Here is a 20,865-nt window from a genome sequence, read left to right on the forward strand (position 1 = left end):
AGAATCCTGGTGAAGCCTTTCGGCAAACTTAGAGCCTTTAGAAAGCAACTGATTGGCTAAAAATGATGCAACAGCTGAGTTAAATTGTTTTAGTGGCTGTTTAGCTTAACACTGGTGATGCTTTACAAAGTCTGTTGTCCAATTTGTTGCTGGATGGCTTGAGTACAGAGGCCTATAAATGTCCCTTGAGGACTCAATGAGGAAGAGGATGGAGAATAAATTGGAAGGAGGAGCCATGGGAGAGCTCTGCGGCTGAAATGAGTCTCTGTGGCAGTAGCGGTAGAAGTGGGGGCCACAGAAAGAAAAAGCTCCTTTCCCTTGGCAGACCTGACCTGAGCAATTAAAAAGAAGTGGGCTGGAGGGTTTTCTTCCGACCTGCTCATTATGGGGTGTGGTGGCTGCATTTGTATTAGAGGCTGAAACTGCAGGTCGTGTGTGTGCAGAGAAGCGGGGGGGTGGCAGCTGTGTTTTGGCAGGGGCTGGCTAAAAAAAGTTTCCTCCTTTATTTATCTTAAAGAGTCCCTTACCACCTGCCCGCACTCTGAGTAATGACACGGGTTTCCATTTGAAGCTGAACTGCCAGAAGAGCCAACGGCTTCCAGCAGAAGTCTTTGGACTGCCCAGGAGTCAGGAAAAGGGATCCAGGCTGGGTCCCCATCCCAGGTCTTGGCTGCGGGGACACGGGCGGTGCACAAGGGAAGCAGCAAATAGTCACCTCCTGGGGAGAGGAGGAGGAGACAACACACCAAATGCTTCTGTAGGCATTCAAAATTATTAATTATAAGAAACAAGCAGCAAACTATATCATGACTTTTAATTCTGCTTTTTTATGAAGCCAAATGCATGGACACAATTCAGGTCTAAAACGGTATGTATGTTTGGTGGTTTTTTTAAATGTTTGCCACAGCAGCACATTCTTGACCCTTTTTGTTGCCTTTTTTTTTTTTTTTTGCTACATGTATGGGGTGTACTGGCTTCTGGGCTTGTTGTAGACAAGAAATAAGTTCTGCCTTGCAGGATTCATTGCCTGTATGCTGTTGGGATGAGCTCCTGCCCCATCCTCTGTCCAGTTTGTTGCTAAATCCCAACCGCTCCCTGAGGACAGAGCTGAAGGAATTAGAAGTGGTTTTTTTGGTCCCACCAGCTTCCCAAAGGCCAGTGTTAAAATCTGAAGACTTGTACTCCCTCTGTATGGGTGGGACAACTGCCACTTTGCAAAGCTCTGAGAGGCTGCCTACCAGGTCATTAACAGAGTATGTGTGTGGTAGGGAGCAGTGTTAATTCCTCTGCACTTCAGCTACTTCCCCAGCACCACATGAACAGTGACACTGCCTCCATTTTCAGTAGACTTTTATTAACTGTTTCCATTTCTTTTCACATTCTATCCATAAAGCAGCAAGCATCACTTTTGGCATGCAGAGAATCCCCTGTACAGCTAAACAAGGATAAAGCAGCTTGGACTTTTATACACCTCTGAAGAGATTACTCAAGTTAGAAATACTTAATTTAAAATGACTATTGTACAGTGGAAATCACTTATTCACAATATTCATACTTATCTCATTCTTTATTTACAAAGTACTATCCTGAGAATTGAAGGGAAGATGCCATGAGAGGAGTAGAGGAAGGGTACAGCGCGTTGCCCCTGTGACTGTCAGGTCTCCTGTGGTGGTTCGGGTGGTTCTGCAGGGGATGGGCTGGACTGAGGTGGTTCAGCTCTGTGTTCAGGAGGGGGTGGTGGCGGCATAAATCCGGGTCGTGGCGGCGGATAGTGAGGGTAAGATCTCATGGGAAAGGGGGTTCTTACTGTGAAGGAATCAGAGCGGGGCAGTTACCATCAATATCACAGCAGCAGGAACAGCCACTCACTGCTGTCACTGGGCTGCTGCCACCATCACCTCTGCTCTGCGGTGGCAGCCCCGAGCTGTACAACCTCACAGCTACTTTGGAAAATAACTGTTCAGTTCTTCACAGGTTAAGCTGAGAACAGCAAGAGGCAGAAACGGCCCTTCAGTCTGACAAATCCTGCTCCACTAATGCAAACTCCAAAGAAAATCAATTAACAAGTAATTGCGTGCCAAATAGCATGCTTTTGTGTGGACACCAGCAATACCTCCAAGCTAAAGGATGGAACTTTATGACGCAACCTTGTAGGAGGAAAAAGATTAAAGTAAGAATCTACTGGCTTTTCTACCCCAAAAAAGAACCCTTTAAGTGCTGGACAGTGTGTGTATGCGTATTTGTCAGCCAAAGCTAATATTTGTGAAAATATTATCAATATCATAGAATGGTTTAGGTTGCAAGGGACCTTAAAGACCACCTAGTTCCAACCCCCCTGCTCTGGGCAAGGACACTTCCTACTAGACCAGGCTGCTCAAAGTATGAGCTACTGTGAAGAAGAAAGGGTACAAATAACCTTCACCAGAAAAGATGCTCCCAGTTGTAAGCAGTATGTGCCCATAAAGGTTTAAGTGTTCACCCAGTGTGATAACTCCCTGCCTGCAGAGAAGGAAATGCTGGGAGAAGCTACGTACTTGGCATTGGAGGGCGCGGAAGCCCAAAGTCTCGTACTGGAAAACATTCCCGTGGTCCGTACATGCCGGCAGGAGGAGGGGGAGGAAAAGGAGGTCCTCGTCTCATGAACGGCCCTCTGGGATCCATAGGCATGAACGGAGGTCGCACTGGAGGGAAAGGTGGAGGAGCAAACCCTGAACCAACAGCTTCGCTTTCAGGTGCCGAGGACTGGTCAGGCAGCGAGTTCTGCAACAGTGAAAAGAGGGGAGTGAGCTTGGGGAAGGGGATAAGGAGAGGGAACAGCTCCAGTCCATCAGGCCTGCTTTGGGGTACAACATCACACTTGCCAACAGCTGCTTCCAACTCTGCTTGAGTGATGGCACAAGCCTGAGCAGGGCTATCTGTGTGCACCCACCATCACCTCAGCCACAGTTTCATCTTTTGGGTTTTAATTAATCTTCAACAGGGATTTGTATTAGTCATACATGAGAATTAATTCACAAGACAGTAAGTGCTATGATCAAATTATAAAATTCTGTGTATACTTTTGACTGCACAGTGCAATATAACATGACCAATGTACTATAAACACATTTTCCTAAATATTTTACAGCACATTAAAGCTTCTTTAAATCAAGATTCTGTTTAGCTACTTACGCTAAGGTTAGAATGATCTTTCATTTCATTTCCACTTGGTTCTGTTTGTGGGCTATTTTCTGAAGATATCTGTCCATCTGTAGGCAAAAGTTAAACAAGTTGTTCAGTCCACCATGGATTACAGTACTTTTTACCTCAAGTCAAGATACATAGGCAAGAAAAAAAAAGCATCATGGCACTAAGCAAATGCTCTGCAGGCTGAAAGACAACTGAGGAACACAAACATGTGCCTGAGTATTTTCTCCAACTTCTCTACAGGCTGCACATGAATTACAAGGTTCCAGCTTTTACCAAAGTTTCCTGTATCCAAACAAGACTTTTTTTTTTTTCCATTTTAGTATTTTTAGAAATTACAAGTGCGCTTTCCTAGCAGTACATCTTAACACCACCACAGTAGTTCCAGTCCCCCTCCCTCCTGCTAAAATTTTATTTCTTTGGTTAAGTTCCACTCCGGGACCAACTGCGCTACGACACGCTCTTGGCACAGAGACCACGTCTTTGTTGGAGATATTGTTACTTAACAATCTGAAGCATTTCAACTGCTGATGTCACACAGAGAATATTCATGCCTTGATGCTTTGGTTGCACAACACTTTCCATTTTAAATCCTTGTAAAGTTGCTCACAAACTCTGTCAAGCTTTTAAGTCTTTTTTTTTTTTCTCACAAGGACTTTCCTGCTCTGGGTACCTGCCTCAAGTTGAAAGTTTTAGGAGAGTCAGCCACCTCAGCTTAGGGAGATGCACATCATTTCCTTCACTCTAAATAACATTTTGATCATCTTGCTGAGAAAGTGTAGCTCATTCACTCTTTAGAGGTGGAGCCTGGATTTCAGTGCTGTCAGATGTGTTGTGGGTGGTGGGTAGGTCTTGAGGTTGATTTTTTTCGAGTTTTTCCAATTTTTTTACAAATACTCACCCAATTCTAGTGAAATTACATGCTTCTAAGAAGCAACATTCGCATATGCTTAATGACCTGCTTAAATGCTGGCAGCAAGGTTACCCAAAACCTTGTAGGGCAAGCAGGTTTTGAACTGCCCAGGAACTGAATACACTTTTTAGAATTTGTTTAATTGTTGCTTGGCAGCAGTTGAGGAAAAGGCTAAAAATGGATGCACCACGTGAGTGCAAAGACTGCACCTCTCCTGCCCCTCAGTCAGCACCCAGGTGTTAGGAGAGACCTCTGTGGAACACAAAGTATTAGAAAGCAGAAGTGAAACACAGAGTCTTGGGAAAGGGGGTAGAAAGGCTCTACAGAAGCAGTTCCTTTTAAAGCCTGAACCTTTAACCTTCCACAGAATTCAGCGTTCCCAGTTACGACACCAAGTATCAAAGGTTCTCTCTTTCAGTGCCCAGAAACTGGGTGACAAAGATGATAACTCACTACTAATCATATGAGTAACTGGATATTGGGTGGCAAAGTTGCTGTTGTGAGTTTCATGGCTCCAGCTGAGCTGATGACTCAGACACCTGTGACTTACGAGGCATTAAATAAGGATGAAAACTGTTTAGGAAGTATTAGGCTTTAAGCTCTTAAACTGTTTCAGTCATAAGGTTGAAGTCACCAAAACTTTGCCTCTGAGCTTCTGGCTGTTGCTAAGTATCACAAACTAGAATTTACACAATTGGTCAATTTAAAAGAAATGGTACTTGTGGGTCAGTGGAACGTGTGACCAAGCTGGGGGCAACTGCACTGTGAACTACAAAAAGCTGCAAGTTTGGTGAACAGTATGAAGGAGGCAGCCTCAGGACCTTCTAGCTCAGTAAGCAAAGCCAGTGGATATTTGAAAATTTTGCTGTTATTCTTTCAGTCTTACTGAATTGAAATCTTTCTGACTTTACCAGAAGCATCATGGAAATGCAAATAAAGGTTTTAAAAGTAAAGGTTTTCTTTTAATGCTGCATTAAGCCTCCTGGGAGGGGCAAAAACAGGCTTAAGGCCAAGCCTGAATGGTTAACACACAGAACAGTGAAGGTGGACAAAAAAAATGCCTCATGCCTACCATTCCATGAATCCCATCCACCCAAGAAGAGACTGCTATTGCTGGTAACAGGGACAGATTGCATCAAGGCCAGCAGGTGTTATAAATGTCTTTACACAATGGAACATCAGGTCTGTGGTAGCTATAAAGTTGTCCTCTTACCATGGCTTACTACGTGTGGTCAACCTATACTGAGATTTTCCATTTGATAGTATCATGGAAGCAATTCCCACCTGTTTTATCAAAAGACTGCACGTTGTAACTTCGTAGTTCTGCTGGTCCGGAAAGTCTTCCAGTATTTGGAGGATTAGGGAAAAATCTTTCTTGTCTTCGAGGAGGAGGAGGAACTGGATCAGTGTAAGGCTCAACTGACAATGAAGAAATCACAAAACAGGACAGTGAAGATTTATTCCCTTGATTCCATATAATCTCAGACCAGCAAAATTCCCTGGATATCATTTGCTCTTGTAAATATCCCAAGTGACTACTAATCAGGGTGAGCAAGCAAATCTTAAAAAACCCCAAACATAGGAATTCCACCAAGTATGTACTATAGCTTATGTTCCTCAGAAGCTGCAAAAAAGAAAGCTCATTGATTTTTGGTTTAGCATACAGTAGAGTTGTGAAAGTTATGATTGCTTCAGTTCTACAGAGTGGGGCCTTGAAACAAAGGCTCAGCAGAGCAATCAAGGTCAAAGGCAAATAAGTTACTACACATTTTAAGCTACTCTTAGATAAAAGTGCTGTTTTCCATTACACTTCATAGTGCTGTGATGTGCTCCCACCAACTTTCTTGCATCAGATCTAGCAAACAATCATGCAGCTACAAGACAAACTGAGTCAGTGAGATCCAAGTGCAAAGACGGGTAAGAACTCGGGTCACAGAGACAAGACCATCTCTCTACAGTGCCCTGTCAATAGGGCAAATCTGGCAAATGAGGAACTGTATCCTGAGTGCACTTTGAGTTTTATAATCAGGCTTTCACACAGATGTATAGTAACTACAGTCTAATAACTGGGGTACTTAAATCTGTGTACTTTACCTAATTTTTTTTTTAAACTTGTAGCATTTTTGCTTCTTTATTACAGGTATACAGGAAGGTTGTCCTTCCCCTGCACTGTTTACTTGAGAAATATCAGTAGTATCCTCTTTGATTCAACTCTCTCTTCATTGAGTGATAATGTGCAATACAGATGTTTAGCTGAAGAAGTGAGAGCAAAGACTGATTTTGTTATTTTTAATTATCAAAGAAGCAGTATCAACATGAAAAAACAGGATGACTGTACTATGGTACTCCTTTACTATCAATATAAATGTTTTTCTGAAAAACATAGTGTTTTTCAACATTAGATAGCATGTATTTATTTATTTATGGCTAATGTGCCTTTAAAACATTTTACTTTCTCAAATCTCTTATTAATTATTCAGAACAGACGGGTCTTTTGGTGCACTAAACAAATCTTCAGTAAAATGCTGAAACAAACAGTTGACTGTACACTGCCAGTACAAATATATATTCAAAAGCTAGCATAGAAGAAGTGCAAGTGAACCCCACAATTCAAGAAGGGGCAAAAAAGCTACTATTATAAAAAACTTTTCAGTGCAGTTGCACTTCTAGTTCCAAGAAAACACCTCGTATTTTTAAGCAAAAAATACTTATATATATACCCCTGCAAGTCAGAAAACTCCCATTTTCCATAAACACAGTAGGTAAGCAGATTTTTATACCTGGTGGAGGCAGAACTATCCTGCGTTCTCTGTCCCAAGGAGGAGACAGGGATCCAGTATCTGACGGTGGTCTGTGGGGATCAGTTAATCTATCAGAACTCAGCTCTCCTCTTTCGTTACCAGCTTCATACATGGCAGGTGGTCCTCTGGATCCTAATCAAAGAAATCAGATAGTTATTTACCCAGGTATTTTGAATACTCTATCACGGCTTTCTTCATTAAGTCTGAAAACAGTGAAACAAAATCACGGAATGCCAACACTGTCAAGATACAAGAGGTGCATGGCTCCACAGGACTCTCCACCTGTTTGCTGATGACCAGTTATGTTTACTAGAAGTGTTTAAAAGGTTTGTTCAGAATGAAAAAGTCTTAGTTCAAAAAGAGTGCAATCTGGAGTACCTCCATTAAAAAAAAAAAAAAAATCATTTTAAGAGTTTTGTTTTGTTCGAATCAGAGAAACTAGTGTCCTCAAGATAAATCTTCTCAATGCTAAAAAACCTGTTATGAATCCAACTAAAAATCAGCAAACTGAAAGTTACCCTCATCATAAGAAAAGATCCACATTACATTCACTCTTCTGGTTCTTTCTAATTCTTTATTCAAGAAAAAACAACAAAAGACCACGTCAACAAATAACCAAGTGCAAGATAAACTCTAACAACGAGTGATTTTAGGTTGCAAGTTTCCTTTAAAATAGACTTGGTCTGAAAAATTATAGAAATACTGAATTCAAGTCTCATTCTCTAACTCTCTATCCTAAAATTCAACCTAAAATTTGAAGCCATTTGGTGTCTTGTGTAAAGTGAGATGAGCACTATAATTGCTCTGGAGCTGGCATTATTTAATCACATGATTTGTTTAATCTGCCCAAGTTACATTAGTGCTCCATTATGAAATGGACAGTAGTTATGCCTTGCTAAAACTGCATCCTGAAATCCAGTTTTCACTCTTCTTCACCAGCAACAGCTGAGCTACAATTTAAAGATCCATTGGATGGCTCAGTTTCACTATTTACTGTCTCTATAAAAATAAATTGTCAAGTATGCTTTTGCTTGCATGTGGTGCAGCTACAGTTGAATGTTCAATCTCAGCTTTTCTGACTTAGAAAATGAATCAATTTTCATATACACCTGAATATGCTTTTTACAAAGAATTAAAGTAAATAAACAGTCCATGCTGGTCTTTGAAAAAATCAGTGTTGATTAGTGAAATGCTTATAGAAGAGACACTTAAGACAAGTTTCCCATAAAATGAGTACAGGTTTCAATGGGTGTAACAGTAAATTAAATACTAGCTTCTTTATTACCTATAACAGATGCTGAACTCCACTCTAGCATTTATCTATACTATTTCCATCAACCTCAAAAATATGAATGAACAGTGTTTTTCTTCCCTTACAACCCATGACACTATGGCTTGCTTTCACCTACTCCTCAATCTCTGAATTCTACTCCTTACACACAACCTTCCTGTCCCTTTCACTACTATGGAAGATACTGTCTCCATATATAATGGCTGCCTCAAATTTAGAACAAAGAGAGGAAAACAATTTACTGAATATCAGTGACTTTCTAGTGTCACGACACCCAATAAAACTGTCTCACCTCTTTGACAACACAGGTACCCTCTCCTCTCACTGACTGTAGACCAATGAGATGGAAGTAGCAGTATTCTTTCCTCAGAAAACTAATCCACTATTGCTTAGTTTAAAATTCTAAGTTCATTTCAGCAGAACCCCGTTTGTCCAAGAAATAAACCAAGACTAAGTTTGGCTCTTCACTTTTCTCAGTCTATGCTTCTAAAGTGAATCCACTGACCAACCTAACAGTAGCAACTAAATTTTCCATTTTACTGTTACACGTTAGACAGCTTTAGAAGTAAGCTGAAAAACAGGAAGAGTTTGTCCAATTAACTGCTTATATTGAAGTGGTTGTTTTACTAGTTTTTGTCACCAGCAAGAGGAAAAGGTGTGACAGGTTTATAGTTGAGGAGAGAGAAATCCAGGATAGATACGTTTTCAAGTTTAAGAATTGTACCTCTTCCTCCTCCTCCACCTGGAAGCATAGGTGAAAGCCTTAAAGGACTCTCCAATAAAGTTGGAGGGGAAAGAAAAGCTCTTGTTTCAGATGAAGGCCGGCCCATTGGTGAGGGTCCATATGGGGAATGCTCTGGAACAGTTAAAACAAAATACTCAAGTTCACAATATTTAGTTTAGCAAACTGTATAAAGTAATTAACTTCTCAGGTGAAGTTTAAAACTAAATTGTCTAAGTGAAATGAAAACTGTGCTCTAATTACCATGTGTATCATATTCCTAGTCTACTCTCTTCAATGCTATAAACACTCTTAGTTTCAACAAAATACTCAACGTGACCTAGAGTCACTTATGACCCAATTATTCTTTTAAATGACTGTTATTTGTACATACACATGGACAAGCTAGTTTTCAAACAATTACGTATGTGTGGTCTTAGGAAACAAAACCATAAACCAAAACAATTGGGCTCTATTTTACAATTCAATACTGTACCTCTGCCAAATGGTCTAACTGGCACATCAAGAGCATAAGGATCTTTTTCTAAAAGGTCAAGTTTAAATTCTGCTTCAGTTAATCTGCAAATAAGCAACAAAAAAGTAGTAAATAACCAAAAAGTGCTAAGAATTTTACAAGACTGCACTGTTTATTGCTAGACTTTCTACTTAAAGGGTTAACAGAGCAAGGTATTTTATTCCCTAAATAGAAAGAAAAGAGACCAAGGATGCCTCAGAAACTCTTAAATTCAGAGTTTGGTAAGTATTTCTCTATGCTGCTGTATATAAATTGTAATTCAGAAGTTGAAGTGCCATGTTAGATGTCACAATTCCCAGCATATTACTCTTATGAGTACTCTAAACTGCATTCCAAATACTATTTAACTTCACAGCTGAAGTTTCCCCTCAACCACCACCACCACCACCTGATCTCTTCGCTCGGAATTAACTTCTGAAATAAGCTGTAAAATCATTAGGAAACCATGACAGCTGGGCAATATATACTTATTGAAAAGAAACAAAAAACAAACCCCCCAAACCTTCTGCTTCTTTCTTGAAATAAGAACTATGTGAAGTACTGAAATAAGTTCTTACTTTCTTGCACGTTATCGTTACAGGAATGCTCAAATTACTCCCTTTCTTTCAGAACTCCCGTGGAAAACTGTGCTCTTTCTGCTCTGTGTTTGGGCCACAATTGATTAACATAGGTCTAGAAAACACCAAATTGCATAAATCCAAAACATACTCACATGCCCAACTGCATTTGCTTAGAATTTGATCGGGACTGCACTTACTTTTGTCTGTTATGTGCATTTTCTTTTTTAATATCATTGAGATGTCTTTCAGCTGCTCGAGCTGTTAGCTTTGGGGAGAACAAAAATCAGATGCTTAGATATTGCTATTTATTAATTTAATGCTTCATAAATGTGACAGGTCCTAGATACAAAACATTTTTCCCCTCTATCTGAAGCACGCAGACCAAATTTTCAAAAGATATGACTTGTGTATAAAGCATATGAAACAGAGCCTCACACACATCACCAAATGGTATTAGCAGCTCTACCACCCAAGTTTTTGAGGAATTACATGGCTTTCCTGCAGATTCTTAAAACTGCAGAAATGAAATTTTTTGGCTATAGCTTCTATGAAACATCTACAGAATATTTACAAGATTTAAACTCTCAAATTTTACAGAAGACAGTTTGGTATTTTTTTAAATTATATAGCTTAAAAAAATGTAAAATTATGGCCACAAAGCATCATAGCTTTTAACAGGATTTTATCTTATACAGACCATTCTGTGAAACTGAAGAATGTATTAGTCAGGAGATATTTTAAAGTTTCCTGTTTGGAAAAAAGGTAAAAATGGATTTTGTAGCAACATTCTTAGGGAGCTGTCAATGGAACATACTGTTCTCACAGGACATAACGTCTTCTATTAGTAGATAAAAGGAGTGAAGTACATCCAGGGAAAATATTAAAATGGCATTGAAACGAGGCCAAAAGCTTTTATTATTAGCAAAATGTCACACACTTGTTAAATGGTAACATGTTATTCCAGCAGATTTATTGCTCCAGCAAATAATATTGTAATATTGTTCTACTGTGCTCATAGGTATCTGGCTTAATTATTCCAACTATTTCATATCATACAAGTATTTTTAACATGCTTTTGTGCATCTCTGCAAGAAACTCGTATGTTTAAAGGTGACAGGTTAGAGTTAATTATCTGTTTTTAATAAGAAACAAAAAAGTGATAAAGCAAGGTATTCAAATGACGGAAAAAGAAGATGCACAAAGATTAGAATATTCAGTATTTGGAACTTACCCAATTATCATGAGCTTTTTTCTCATGTGAAGTAATCTGTGAAAAAGAGATTCATTAAATCATTATTGATCTGAAGAAGAAAATTTAAGATAATTTAGATAATTTAATGTATATGGATAATTTCCAATGAGACATCTAAACTTAAAATTTAAATTTTTAATAAGGTTAAATTATCTTAAATAAGTTAAGTTAAAATGATCTCTGCTATGAAACTGTGTCAGCCAAAACCAGATGGCATCAAGAAAGGGGGGGGAAAAAAAAAAAAAAAGAGGCAAAAACCCCATCCAGCAAAATCAAGCCAAGTACAGTATCACAACCTATCTGAAAGTGGTATTTCAGTTCCAGTAACATCCATCCTACTTGGCATCGATGGTAACACAAAGCACATACCTGGTTCTGGTAAGAACGAATGGTTCTTTCGAGCTCTTCCTCAAGATCTTTTGCTCGCTCTCTGTAACAAAATTGTAATAAAATGTGGAGGAAAGTAATTTTAAATACAGTAAACACAACAGCAAACACAAGGTATAATTAAGATTTTGTTTAACCAAAAGATAGTATTGTCAGTTAGGCTCACGGGATACATAAAAATTACAGCAGCAGTGGGAATTCTAGGCCCTAGATTAGCGCAAACAGGAACGTAAACAAAAGAACAGAAACAAACCCAGTGTCTCCCCAACTTTTCAGTGGTCTGCAATATGTTTCCAATATAAAGGATATCCCTCCACATATGCCCTATCAGCCAGCCTCCCCCAGCTCCCCAAATGTACCAATGTGGCTGGAGCACCACGCTGCCACAGGCTGCCTCAGTCACTCCTGAGGGACAGTCACTGGCACAAAAGTTACGTCAAGAGCACAGAAAGAATGATGCCACCCTTGCTGCCTGCTGCCCTCTGCACAGCCTGGTTAGTTACACTACATTTGCATCATTAATTTTCTCTTTAAAATTAAAATGTCTACAAAGTTCACATTCTGAGTAAATCAAGAAGAGTATACTGTCTTCCTGTATGAATACTGAAGAACGTCTACAAGAACTTTACATTCTAGAGAAAGAATTAACCTATAACTAGCTCTTCAGGAAGCACTGTTGATCAGAATCATTCAGTTAAAGTCCATACCCCCAAAACATTGAAGGAAGATGGGAAATATACATTACAGCTTAAAAAATTATGCCATAGTTCGAGAAACCACAGAAACAAACCGGAGGTACACCACTGGTGTAACACAAAACAGAACAAAGCAGTTAAAAAACAACTTTAGAAAATATTCCCACACCAGGTTATTTTAGTAAAGGATTTCTAAAAAATGGTACTACTTGACAAGCTTAGAAATACAGAAATAGCTATACAACATAAACATGTTAGGATCTATAGGAAAACTGAACATTGCATTCATTTCACAGCATGCCCTTAACTTCCTATTTTTCTCTCTGCTCAGTAAAGGGAACTAGATTAGAGACCAACAGCTCCATTCCATTAAAACTAACACATCAATACAATTAGCACTCTAATGGAAGAAAGGCTGCTGGTGATCTTCCATACCCAATTTTAACACAGCAAAAGCTCCCTTAGTACGTATTGCTACAGAAAACTAGCATGTAATACACTCACACAAAACAAAAAACTGGAATAAAATACATTCACTTATACTGGTGTTCTTAGTAATTCCCTGTTGCCTTTTGTTCACTTTGGGCCAAGTGATTATAGCAACTAAAATCTGTAATTACCTGTAGCTATTTAGTTCTTCAGCAGCATGATTAATTTTTTCATCTACTTTAGAAAGCTTTTCTTCCTTCTGTAGGCGTTCTCTCTCTTCTACTGTCAGCTTCCTTCAAGAAAATTCAAAAACTATGGTTAATTCTGTTTCAAGTCAACAGTTTGGTAGTTGGTCTGTCAAGAAAAAATCCTCTAATTATTTAGGGGTGATGAATACATGGTATTTAACCAGATAAAGAGTTTTATAGGCAACATATGGAGTGGCATAAATAGCACCAGTTTGTATTCGTATTAGTTTATCCAGTTCATTAACTGCTCTATATGAAACAATTACATCACCACTATTCCTAAAAAGAATCTGGAAGACAATCCATATTCCCAAAGAACATTTCATAGAATGGTTAGAGTTGGAAGGGACCTTAAAGACTGTCTAGGTCCAACCCCTGCCATGGGCAGGGACGTCTCCCACTAGACCAGGTTGCTTCCCATCCAACTTGGCCTTGAACACCTTCAGGGATGGGGCATCCACAGCTTCTCTGGGCAACCTGTTCCAATGACTCACCATCCTCCCAGTAAAGAATTTCTTCCTCATATCTAATCTGAATCTCCCCTCTTTCAGTTTAGAACCATTACCCCTTGTCCTATCACTACACTCCCTAACAAAGACTCCCTCTCCAGCTTTCCTGTAGGCCCCCTTTAGGTACTGGAAAGCTGCAGTAAGGTCTCCCTAGAGCCTTCTCTTTTCCAGGCTGAACGACCCTTCTATTTGGGACGGGAGAGAGAAAAAAAAAAGCAGCCAGAAATCAAATCAAACAAACTAAAAACCAAATTACACTAACTTTCACTGATTTGTTCTGGTACTTTTTTGCATTTTAAAATAATTTTTTGGAGCAGAAAAAGGTTGCTATTAGCTATTAAAAAAAAATTCTTTCCAGGCCCCTCTTTTTTTAAGCCTTATTAGGCACTTCAGAAGAGAAAACTCATATTCCAGATTGCAGGTTATGCATAAGGTAATTCTGCAGAACACACATGGATACTACTGCTGCATACAGTCCTGAATGGATAAAGTTGTCATTTTCCTGTAAACAGTGGTCCTTAGCAAACAAACTAAATCATTATTTTTTGAGTATGATTTAGACTTCTTTTATACTCAATCTTAATTTCACACTTTTCTATTTCCCTTGTTTGGCACACCTAGCTTTTTAAAAGATGCCTTGTTAATACTAACAGCTTCTTTCATTCTGCTATCTCATCACACCAGCTTCTCCCCACTCCTTTTTGACTTTTCTAAAATCTTTGATAAGCAGCAAACATTTGCTGAGCTTCAGTGTGGTATTTTTAAATATCAGCCACACAGTCTGCAAACATTTTTCCTTTCTGACTCCCCGTTATAGCTTCATTTTAATAGTTTCCTTCCTACTCCCCCTCCCCCTTTTTAAACATCATATGTTAACGTAGTGCATTTCTAGGTTTTGTTACATCTACAAAGATGCCAAATATCTATATAAATATATATACTACAGAGCAGATTATTGAAAGCAAAACTTTAAAAAGGTCCTGCATACTGCTCAGTACAGGATCAAGACTTGTGCTGCTTCGCTTGCTGCCTTCAAGATTATGTCTCCTCCTTGAAGAAATAATTTCTGGCTAGTAAAACTCATTATACCTTTGTGCCCTAAAATGATGCCCCCTGCTCCCTCCACACACACACTTCTGAAGGTTACTACATGCCCCATCCCATTCCAATCAACTTTATTTCTAGCCCTTAACATATTTCTGATTTCAATCAGTAAGTTATAACCCCCACTATCATCCTGACCATGAGGCAGATAGTACAGTCCCAAAATTCTGTCCTTCTGGATGAGGAAGGCCTGACTCACAGGGGTTCTATGTTGCTTACCCACAGCAGTTACCTTGCCTATGTTTTAACTTTAAGCTTAGTTTTATGTACAGCATCACTTCTCTGATGACATTACTGTCTCTCTTTGCTATATAAAATATACCTCACAGTTAAAGCAGCTACTGATTATCTTTCTTTCAGCAACTGCATTACATCATATCTTAATTTAATTAAAAAAATAATAATGAAGCTTTTCAACTTCACCCACCTTATTTCATAGATTAAAAATTCATTATTTATCTTTGTTCCTACACTTGCTTGTGGAAAAGTCCTAAAATAATATACCACTACTTTCCTGGAAACAATTTCTATAAAATGACTGTGTTGACAAACGTACAGGATGGTGTAACATAACAGGGTCTTTACAATTCAGAAAACTCTGGAAAGCAGTATTCAAATTTTCAGTAATTTTCCACCCCACAAATCAAAGAGTTACATTCAAATCAAACAGTAAGTATTGAATATAAAAAGAAGACACAGCACCTGTGTAGTTTCATTTCATTTTCTTGATAAAGCTCAGTCATTACTTTAAGTTTCTGCTGAAGCTTTTGAACTTCATTTTCAAAACGTTCCTTTTCAGACTGCAAGGAAGCTTGCTGACTTTGAAGGTTTTCTATACGTTCTGTCAAATTTAGAGATAATAATATTGGGATAATGCAAAATTTACAAAAATTAAAACATTTAAAATATTTTAGTACACTGAAAGTCTGTAAAAACCTTTGATCTTATGTTGATTTAATAATATAAGCAATAGTATGTTAGTATAGTTCAAAAAAATTATACAAATTGAGAAGCAATATTGCTCCTTTTGACGGGAAACCAGCAACTATACTTTCTACCTGTCACAAAGTGCAGCTCTGAGGATGTATCTAGCCTTTGCTCTGAAGCTGCTTCGAAAACAATGCAGTTTTGTAATTCACAATATAAATTTTCATTTAGGGCTCTTATAATTGTAACTGTTCAACTGAAGGGGTAAAATCAGTACTATCATACACTCATGCGGTTTTACCCACTCAAGGTCTTGCTCAGTAGCCTGAAGGCATAACTTAGATTGGTCAAACTACCTTATCTTTCCCAATTAAAGTCATTCTTTTCCTATTTACTATCCCTATGTGTCTCTTCTAGAAACACAGAAAGCTTTGAGTAAGTTTAAGTATCTTCATGAGACAATCAATTTGGAAAACACACTAACACAAAGAGTCAGTTTAAAGAACTATAAAAAACTGAAAAATACAGTTTTACAGATAATTTCATCACCCAAGTAACACAGCACATTCAAATGTGATGGCTACTCTGCTGGCTGTTATTTCTGAAAGCAATAGCTAATTACAGGCTTTAATCTGAAGTGGCAGTGTTTCATTTCATAAAGTTTAATTCAATACAGCCTACACAACAAAGGGAAAAAGTACAGCAAAATGCTTTTAGGTTCAGTTCTCTAAATACAGTATTTTGGATTTTAAGGAGTATTGAGCTTGCACCCATTACACACTCATTACAATTAAGCTACCATTTTTAATGGACGGTTTTAAAAATCCATTCCTTCATATCCAGAAATTATGTAAAGAAGGTGTTATATATTTACTAATATCACTTTGCATTTCTAATTCTGTAACTTAACATTTATAGAATATTCTAAGAGAGTATGACAAAATTTGCAAATGGTGCTTTAGCAACTTCAATTGCTATACCTCTAAAATCAAATACTTAAAATAGCTGAGCAACTTAAACAGACATTTTAAAAATCAAGTAGAGCTACTAATGTAAACGTAATTCAGTTTTTACTGGAAGTAATACTTACAGCCTCTAATTCCACTTTACAAAAGCGGCATCTTATTAATCTTGAAGGTAAAACAACATTTGATTACCTGTAAGCTCTCCTTTAGCTTTATTTTCATCAGACAGTTTGGAATACATTTGATCTCTTTCTGTTTCCAAGGTCTTTAAACAAGCATTTAACTACAATCAAAATATAAAAAAATAAGCTTTTTAAGATCAGCAAAAATTGTTTGCATGCAAAAATATGTAACTTAACACTAACATCAGAAGCAGAACTCTGTGATATCTATAGGCAATTAAGATTGCCATTCAAAACTTCATACACTCTCTCTAGTTCCCCCCTTCCATCCACAAGTTTCTTAAAAATCACATACCTTTGCAGCATAGATCAACTTCTTTACAGTTCGTTTTTGCTGATCATCTGATTGACAGAACAGAGTATGTCACATACAACGCATTAAAAGGTTTGTGACAGAGCTTACTACTACTATTTCTAAAAACGCAATCCCCAACATATCATGATAGGTATAGCATATTTGGAAGAAAAACTAAAAAAACGGGGGTGTAGGGATATACCTATATCCTAGTGCTTTGTTTACCAATGAATCAGTCAGAATGCTCATGTTAAAACAGAGATGCTGAATACACACTGTAAGATTTACTGAGATGTGCCCTACGGTATCATCAGCACCAGTGTAAGAAGCAGCTGCAGCAAGAAAAAGGAGGAAGAAAGGCTCTTTTGTGCTAATCTTTTGAGGGGACCCACATCTACATCCCTCTGATTCCAGTGCTACCATACTGCCTCCGCAACAGGTAACACCCACATAAGGACAAGGAAGCAGAACCCAGGCTCCAGGAACCCACTCTGCTCCTGCTGGGAGGAGCTTCAAGAAGAAACGAAAGCAAGGTTCCCACCTAAAAAATGTTGTTTGAGAACCACTGCTTAATACTAACATAGGCTAAGGTTATTCTGCAAGAGACTGAGCACTGATTCTTTACATTGCTCTATAATAATATGTACGGTTTAGCTATACCCACACACTGCTAAATAGCAGTATAGGTGTCCAAGCGTCAATGAACTCTCCATCAAGAATAACACTGGGTGTGTTTTGAAAATCCAACCTCTGTGAAGCTCGTCTTTTAACATTCCTGGAAGTTTGTTAGTTCTGTATTTCTAAAACATCTATTAAATTAAACTGTACCTAAGTGCTCCCCATTCTCTGCTTCACCCTTGATATCCGTGTCCCAGTGATTATCTTCAGTGTCATCATCTTCTCTTATTGCTGAACTCCAGTCTTTCATCTTCAGTAAGTATTGTGTCAGTGACTAAGAAAAACCACACAGGAAACAGAAACAGTAAAATAAACAGAAGCAGTGAAAATGTAGTTAAGCAGTGAAAATGTAGTTATCATTATAATTACTTTTTCAGGAATTCTGTCCTTTACTTAGTTCCCTTAGTAGATCACGGGAGCCCCATATACAAGACAGTATATGTCTGATATTACTCTTCTATTATAACATATACCTGCGTGTCAGCAGGTGTGCCCTTGTGAACACCTTTCAGATGGCCAAGTATGCACGCTTTTAGCAGGGCTTGTGTATACAAAGTGCACACATGTAAGAATACACTCTCAACTCCCACACTCCAGATTTTTTAAAAAAATGCAAATACTCCATCAGAACTAAGAGAGTTTTTGCTTATTTAACATGCTGGCTTCAAAGGTTATCAGACTGCTCTGTTGTGCTGCTAAGCAACCTTTTTCACTTAGCAGGGAACATGACATTAGAGGATGGAGACAGCAAACAAAAACCCAAAACAGCTTAATGCATATTAAGACAAGAAGAGGTTGTTAGACTTCCTTGGAACTCAATGATTAGCATCAGTCTGACTAATTTGATTCAATGCTAGCTGTCACAATTTACCTTGACTTGACCCTCTTTATTTTTCAATACTTCTTCTATATCTGCTTTGGAAGTTTCAAGCATCTTCGTTTGTTCATTTAGTTCACTAAATCGTTCACCCCATCCTTCAGCTTCTTGTAAAAGCTAAAAAGGGAAATACCAGATTAGTGTGATTGTCTATTACAACGAAGAATCAAGGATGAATAGTACTTGAGCCTGTTATGTATATTATCTACACACAAGCAGAATTTTAACCTCTCATCCATCAGTAAGAATTAACATAGACTACAAGACAGCTAAAGCGCAAGAGTTGAAAAATAAAGACTTCTATGTTATAGTCCAGTTGCTTTAGCTGCAATAGCTCTCCATTGCAATTAATTGTTAGGATATTTTTAAACATTTATAAGAACAGTTCAGTTAATATTCTTCTCAGTTAAAAAACTCTGATGTGATGATAGCAATAGATGTAAAATAGTGACAATTCGTGTAACAGCTACAAACGCTTGGTAATAGATGGAGAGAACACTCAGTCTCCAATATACACACACAACTCTGAAACTGTACCTGTCTTTTCAACCTAGAAGAGGGCAGTGAGGTAAGGGAAACCAGGAAGCTTTCTAAACTTTATTTATTTATTAAATTGATTTAAATTCACGTGAGTTGCAAAATTATTATTTCTCCAACTCTCCTCCATACCTCTTAAAGGTTTGTTGTTCTGTTGGTTTTTTTTAAAAAAGGCTTCCCTATGCACGAAAGTCAGAGCAACTCTATGTAATTGACACCTACTATTTTGCATCTTTGTAATTAACTATGGTTAACTAAAATACAGGTAGATTCCACAGTTACATTTTACAGATATCCCCTAGTAAAATCTCATTTCACAAAAATACTTTACAGCAGTAAAGGTATTAGTACACCTAAGCACCAGCTCATTAAAAATAACCACTGCAACATATTAACTAATTAAACAATGTATTTATATTGTGAGAATGAAATCGAACTGATGCAAATTTCTCTTAAGACAAAACATGCAGTACAAAAACATGGGGTATGGTACAGAAAATCTGTCTGAGAATCTGTCAAAAGAATATTGCTTAAAGTTGCACAACAGGCAACCAATTTAAAAGCAGTGAATGTACAGAAAGGAATAACTAGGTTGAGCAACAAGAACGTAACAGCCAGTTATACTAAAAATAAAATCAGAAAATGGTAGTTAAACAGGGGAACTGCCATGCAAACAGAGAAGCAAGCCTGAACACTACTTAAAGATAGAACTAGAAGGCATAAAACAAAAGGTACGTGACTAGAACTGGATGAACCCCACTTGGCACACAACTGCACCTTTCAAGCAATAAAAGCCATGTATGAATTTGCAGCATCAGGCAAACTAGGTATTATGGATAAACCAAAAATACTCTTTATGCTAATACTGCTCAGAAGACGTACACAGGTATCTACTTTTATCATTAAATGTCACCCTCAAAGGGAAGCTAAACTTTAAGAGATTCCTTCTTCATGAAGCCAAAGAGAAAATAAATTGACGTGACTTTATATACCTGTAACAATCACAAAGAGAAATAGCAAGGACTTGCAATAAGCTAAAGCAATATATATTTCTAATGCTCCTGCAAAAAAACAAAGCAAAGAAAGTTTGGAGCTCATTAACAGTTCCCTTGTTCAAACTAAAAGGCCCAATCCTCTCTCTGACACATCATAAATCTGAGACAGCACATCTGTTACAACATTTAAGCTATGATGTGCCAGAAGATTATGACCCATTAGTGCAAATGGACAGAGGAAGAAAGTATTCTAGTTTCTGTGAACAAATAACACCTTTGTTACCTTTTGAGCATAAGTGAAATTCCATCTTAAAAAAAAAAAGTAAGAAAGGAAAATAAAAAAAGGATACGGATATTCTAATATAGCAAACTAACTCTCATGCTCATAACAACCTCATAAAAGTGAGTACAAACAAAAGTAGATACTTTCTCTTCTTTCCTGATCAGGTTCCATCACATCTTATCAACTTATTTATCTGCTAGAAAGTACAGCAAAATACATTATACACAAATGTTCTCAAATTACTGAAATCTGCAAAGCTCAGTTAACAACAAAGTGTAGTAATTAATCCTAAGTAATATGGTTTAAGAACCACTATACCCAGGCCATTTTATCTAGAAGGAATGCAAAAATACTTATTTTTATCTAGGAACCTGGGAAGTTAATTACATACTGGGAGTTGCATTTACTGATTTTTTTCCCAGGTTTGCTTGATATAAAATGATTGCCTATAAAATGTAATTATCAGCACTATCTTACTCTAAGTACTACTTTTTA

The 20,865-nt window shown here is 37.8% G+C and overlaps 1 protein-coding gene across 3 annotated transcripts in view; it reads right to left on the reverse strand.

The window, feature by feature from the left end:
• Positions 1 to 1,333: 1,333 nt before the first annotated feature.
• The window catches only part of LOC106887941 (cTAGE family member 5-like), a 37,208-nt gene continuing 17,676 nt past the window's right edge, over positions 1,334 to 20,865 (reverse strand). For all 3 annotated transcript variants that reach the window (XM_014941753.1, XM_014941755.1, XM_014941754.1), the window contains 16 exons: positions 18,550 to 18,672; positions 17,829 to 17,952; positions 17,001 to 17,047; positions 16,716 to 16,806; positions 15,334 to 15,472; positions 12,962 to 13,063; positions 11,629 to 11,689; positions 11,239 to 11,274; positions 10,205 to 10,272; positions 9,409 to 9,491; positions 8,916 to 9,047; positions 6,880 to 7,032; positions 5,384 to 5,518; positions 3,172 to 3,248; positions 2,535 to 2,760; positions 1,334 to 1,806 (listed from right to left, as the gene is read on the reverse strand). In XM_014941753.1, coding sequence (XP_014797239.1) covers positions 1,655 to 1,806; positions 2,535 to 2,760; positions 3,172 to 3,248; positions 5,384 to 5,518; positions 6,880 to 7,032; positions 8,916 to 9,047; positions 9,409 to 9,491; positions 10,205 to 10,272; positions 11,239 to 11,274; positions 11,629 to 11,689; positions 12,962 to 13,063; positions 15,334 to 15,472; positions 16,716 to 16,806; positions 17,001 to 17,047; positions 17,829 to 17,952; positions 18,550 to 18,672 — 1,749 coding nt within the window. In that variant the 3' untranslated portion in view covers positions 1,334 to 1,654. The remainder of the gene's footprint in view (positions 1,807 to 2,534; positions 2,761 to 3,171; positions 3,249 to 5,383; positions 5,519 to 6,879; positions 7,033 to 8,915; positions 9,048 to 9,408; positions 9,492 to 10,204; positions 10,273 to 11,238; positions 11,275 to 11,628; positions 11,690 to 12,961; positions 13,064 to 15,333; positions 15,473 to 16,715; positions 16,807 to 17,000; positions 17,048 to 17,828; positions 17,953 to 18,549; positions 18,673 to 20,865) is intronic.

The sequence above is a fragment of the Calidris pugnax genome, unplaced genomic scaffold, assembly GCF_001431845.1.
Source record: "Calidris pugnax isolate Ruff unplaced genomic scaffold, ASM143184v1 scaffold56, whole genome shotgun sequence".
NCBI lineage: Eukaryota > Metazoa > Chordata > Aves > Charadriiformes > Scolopacidae > Calidris > Calidris pugnax.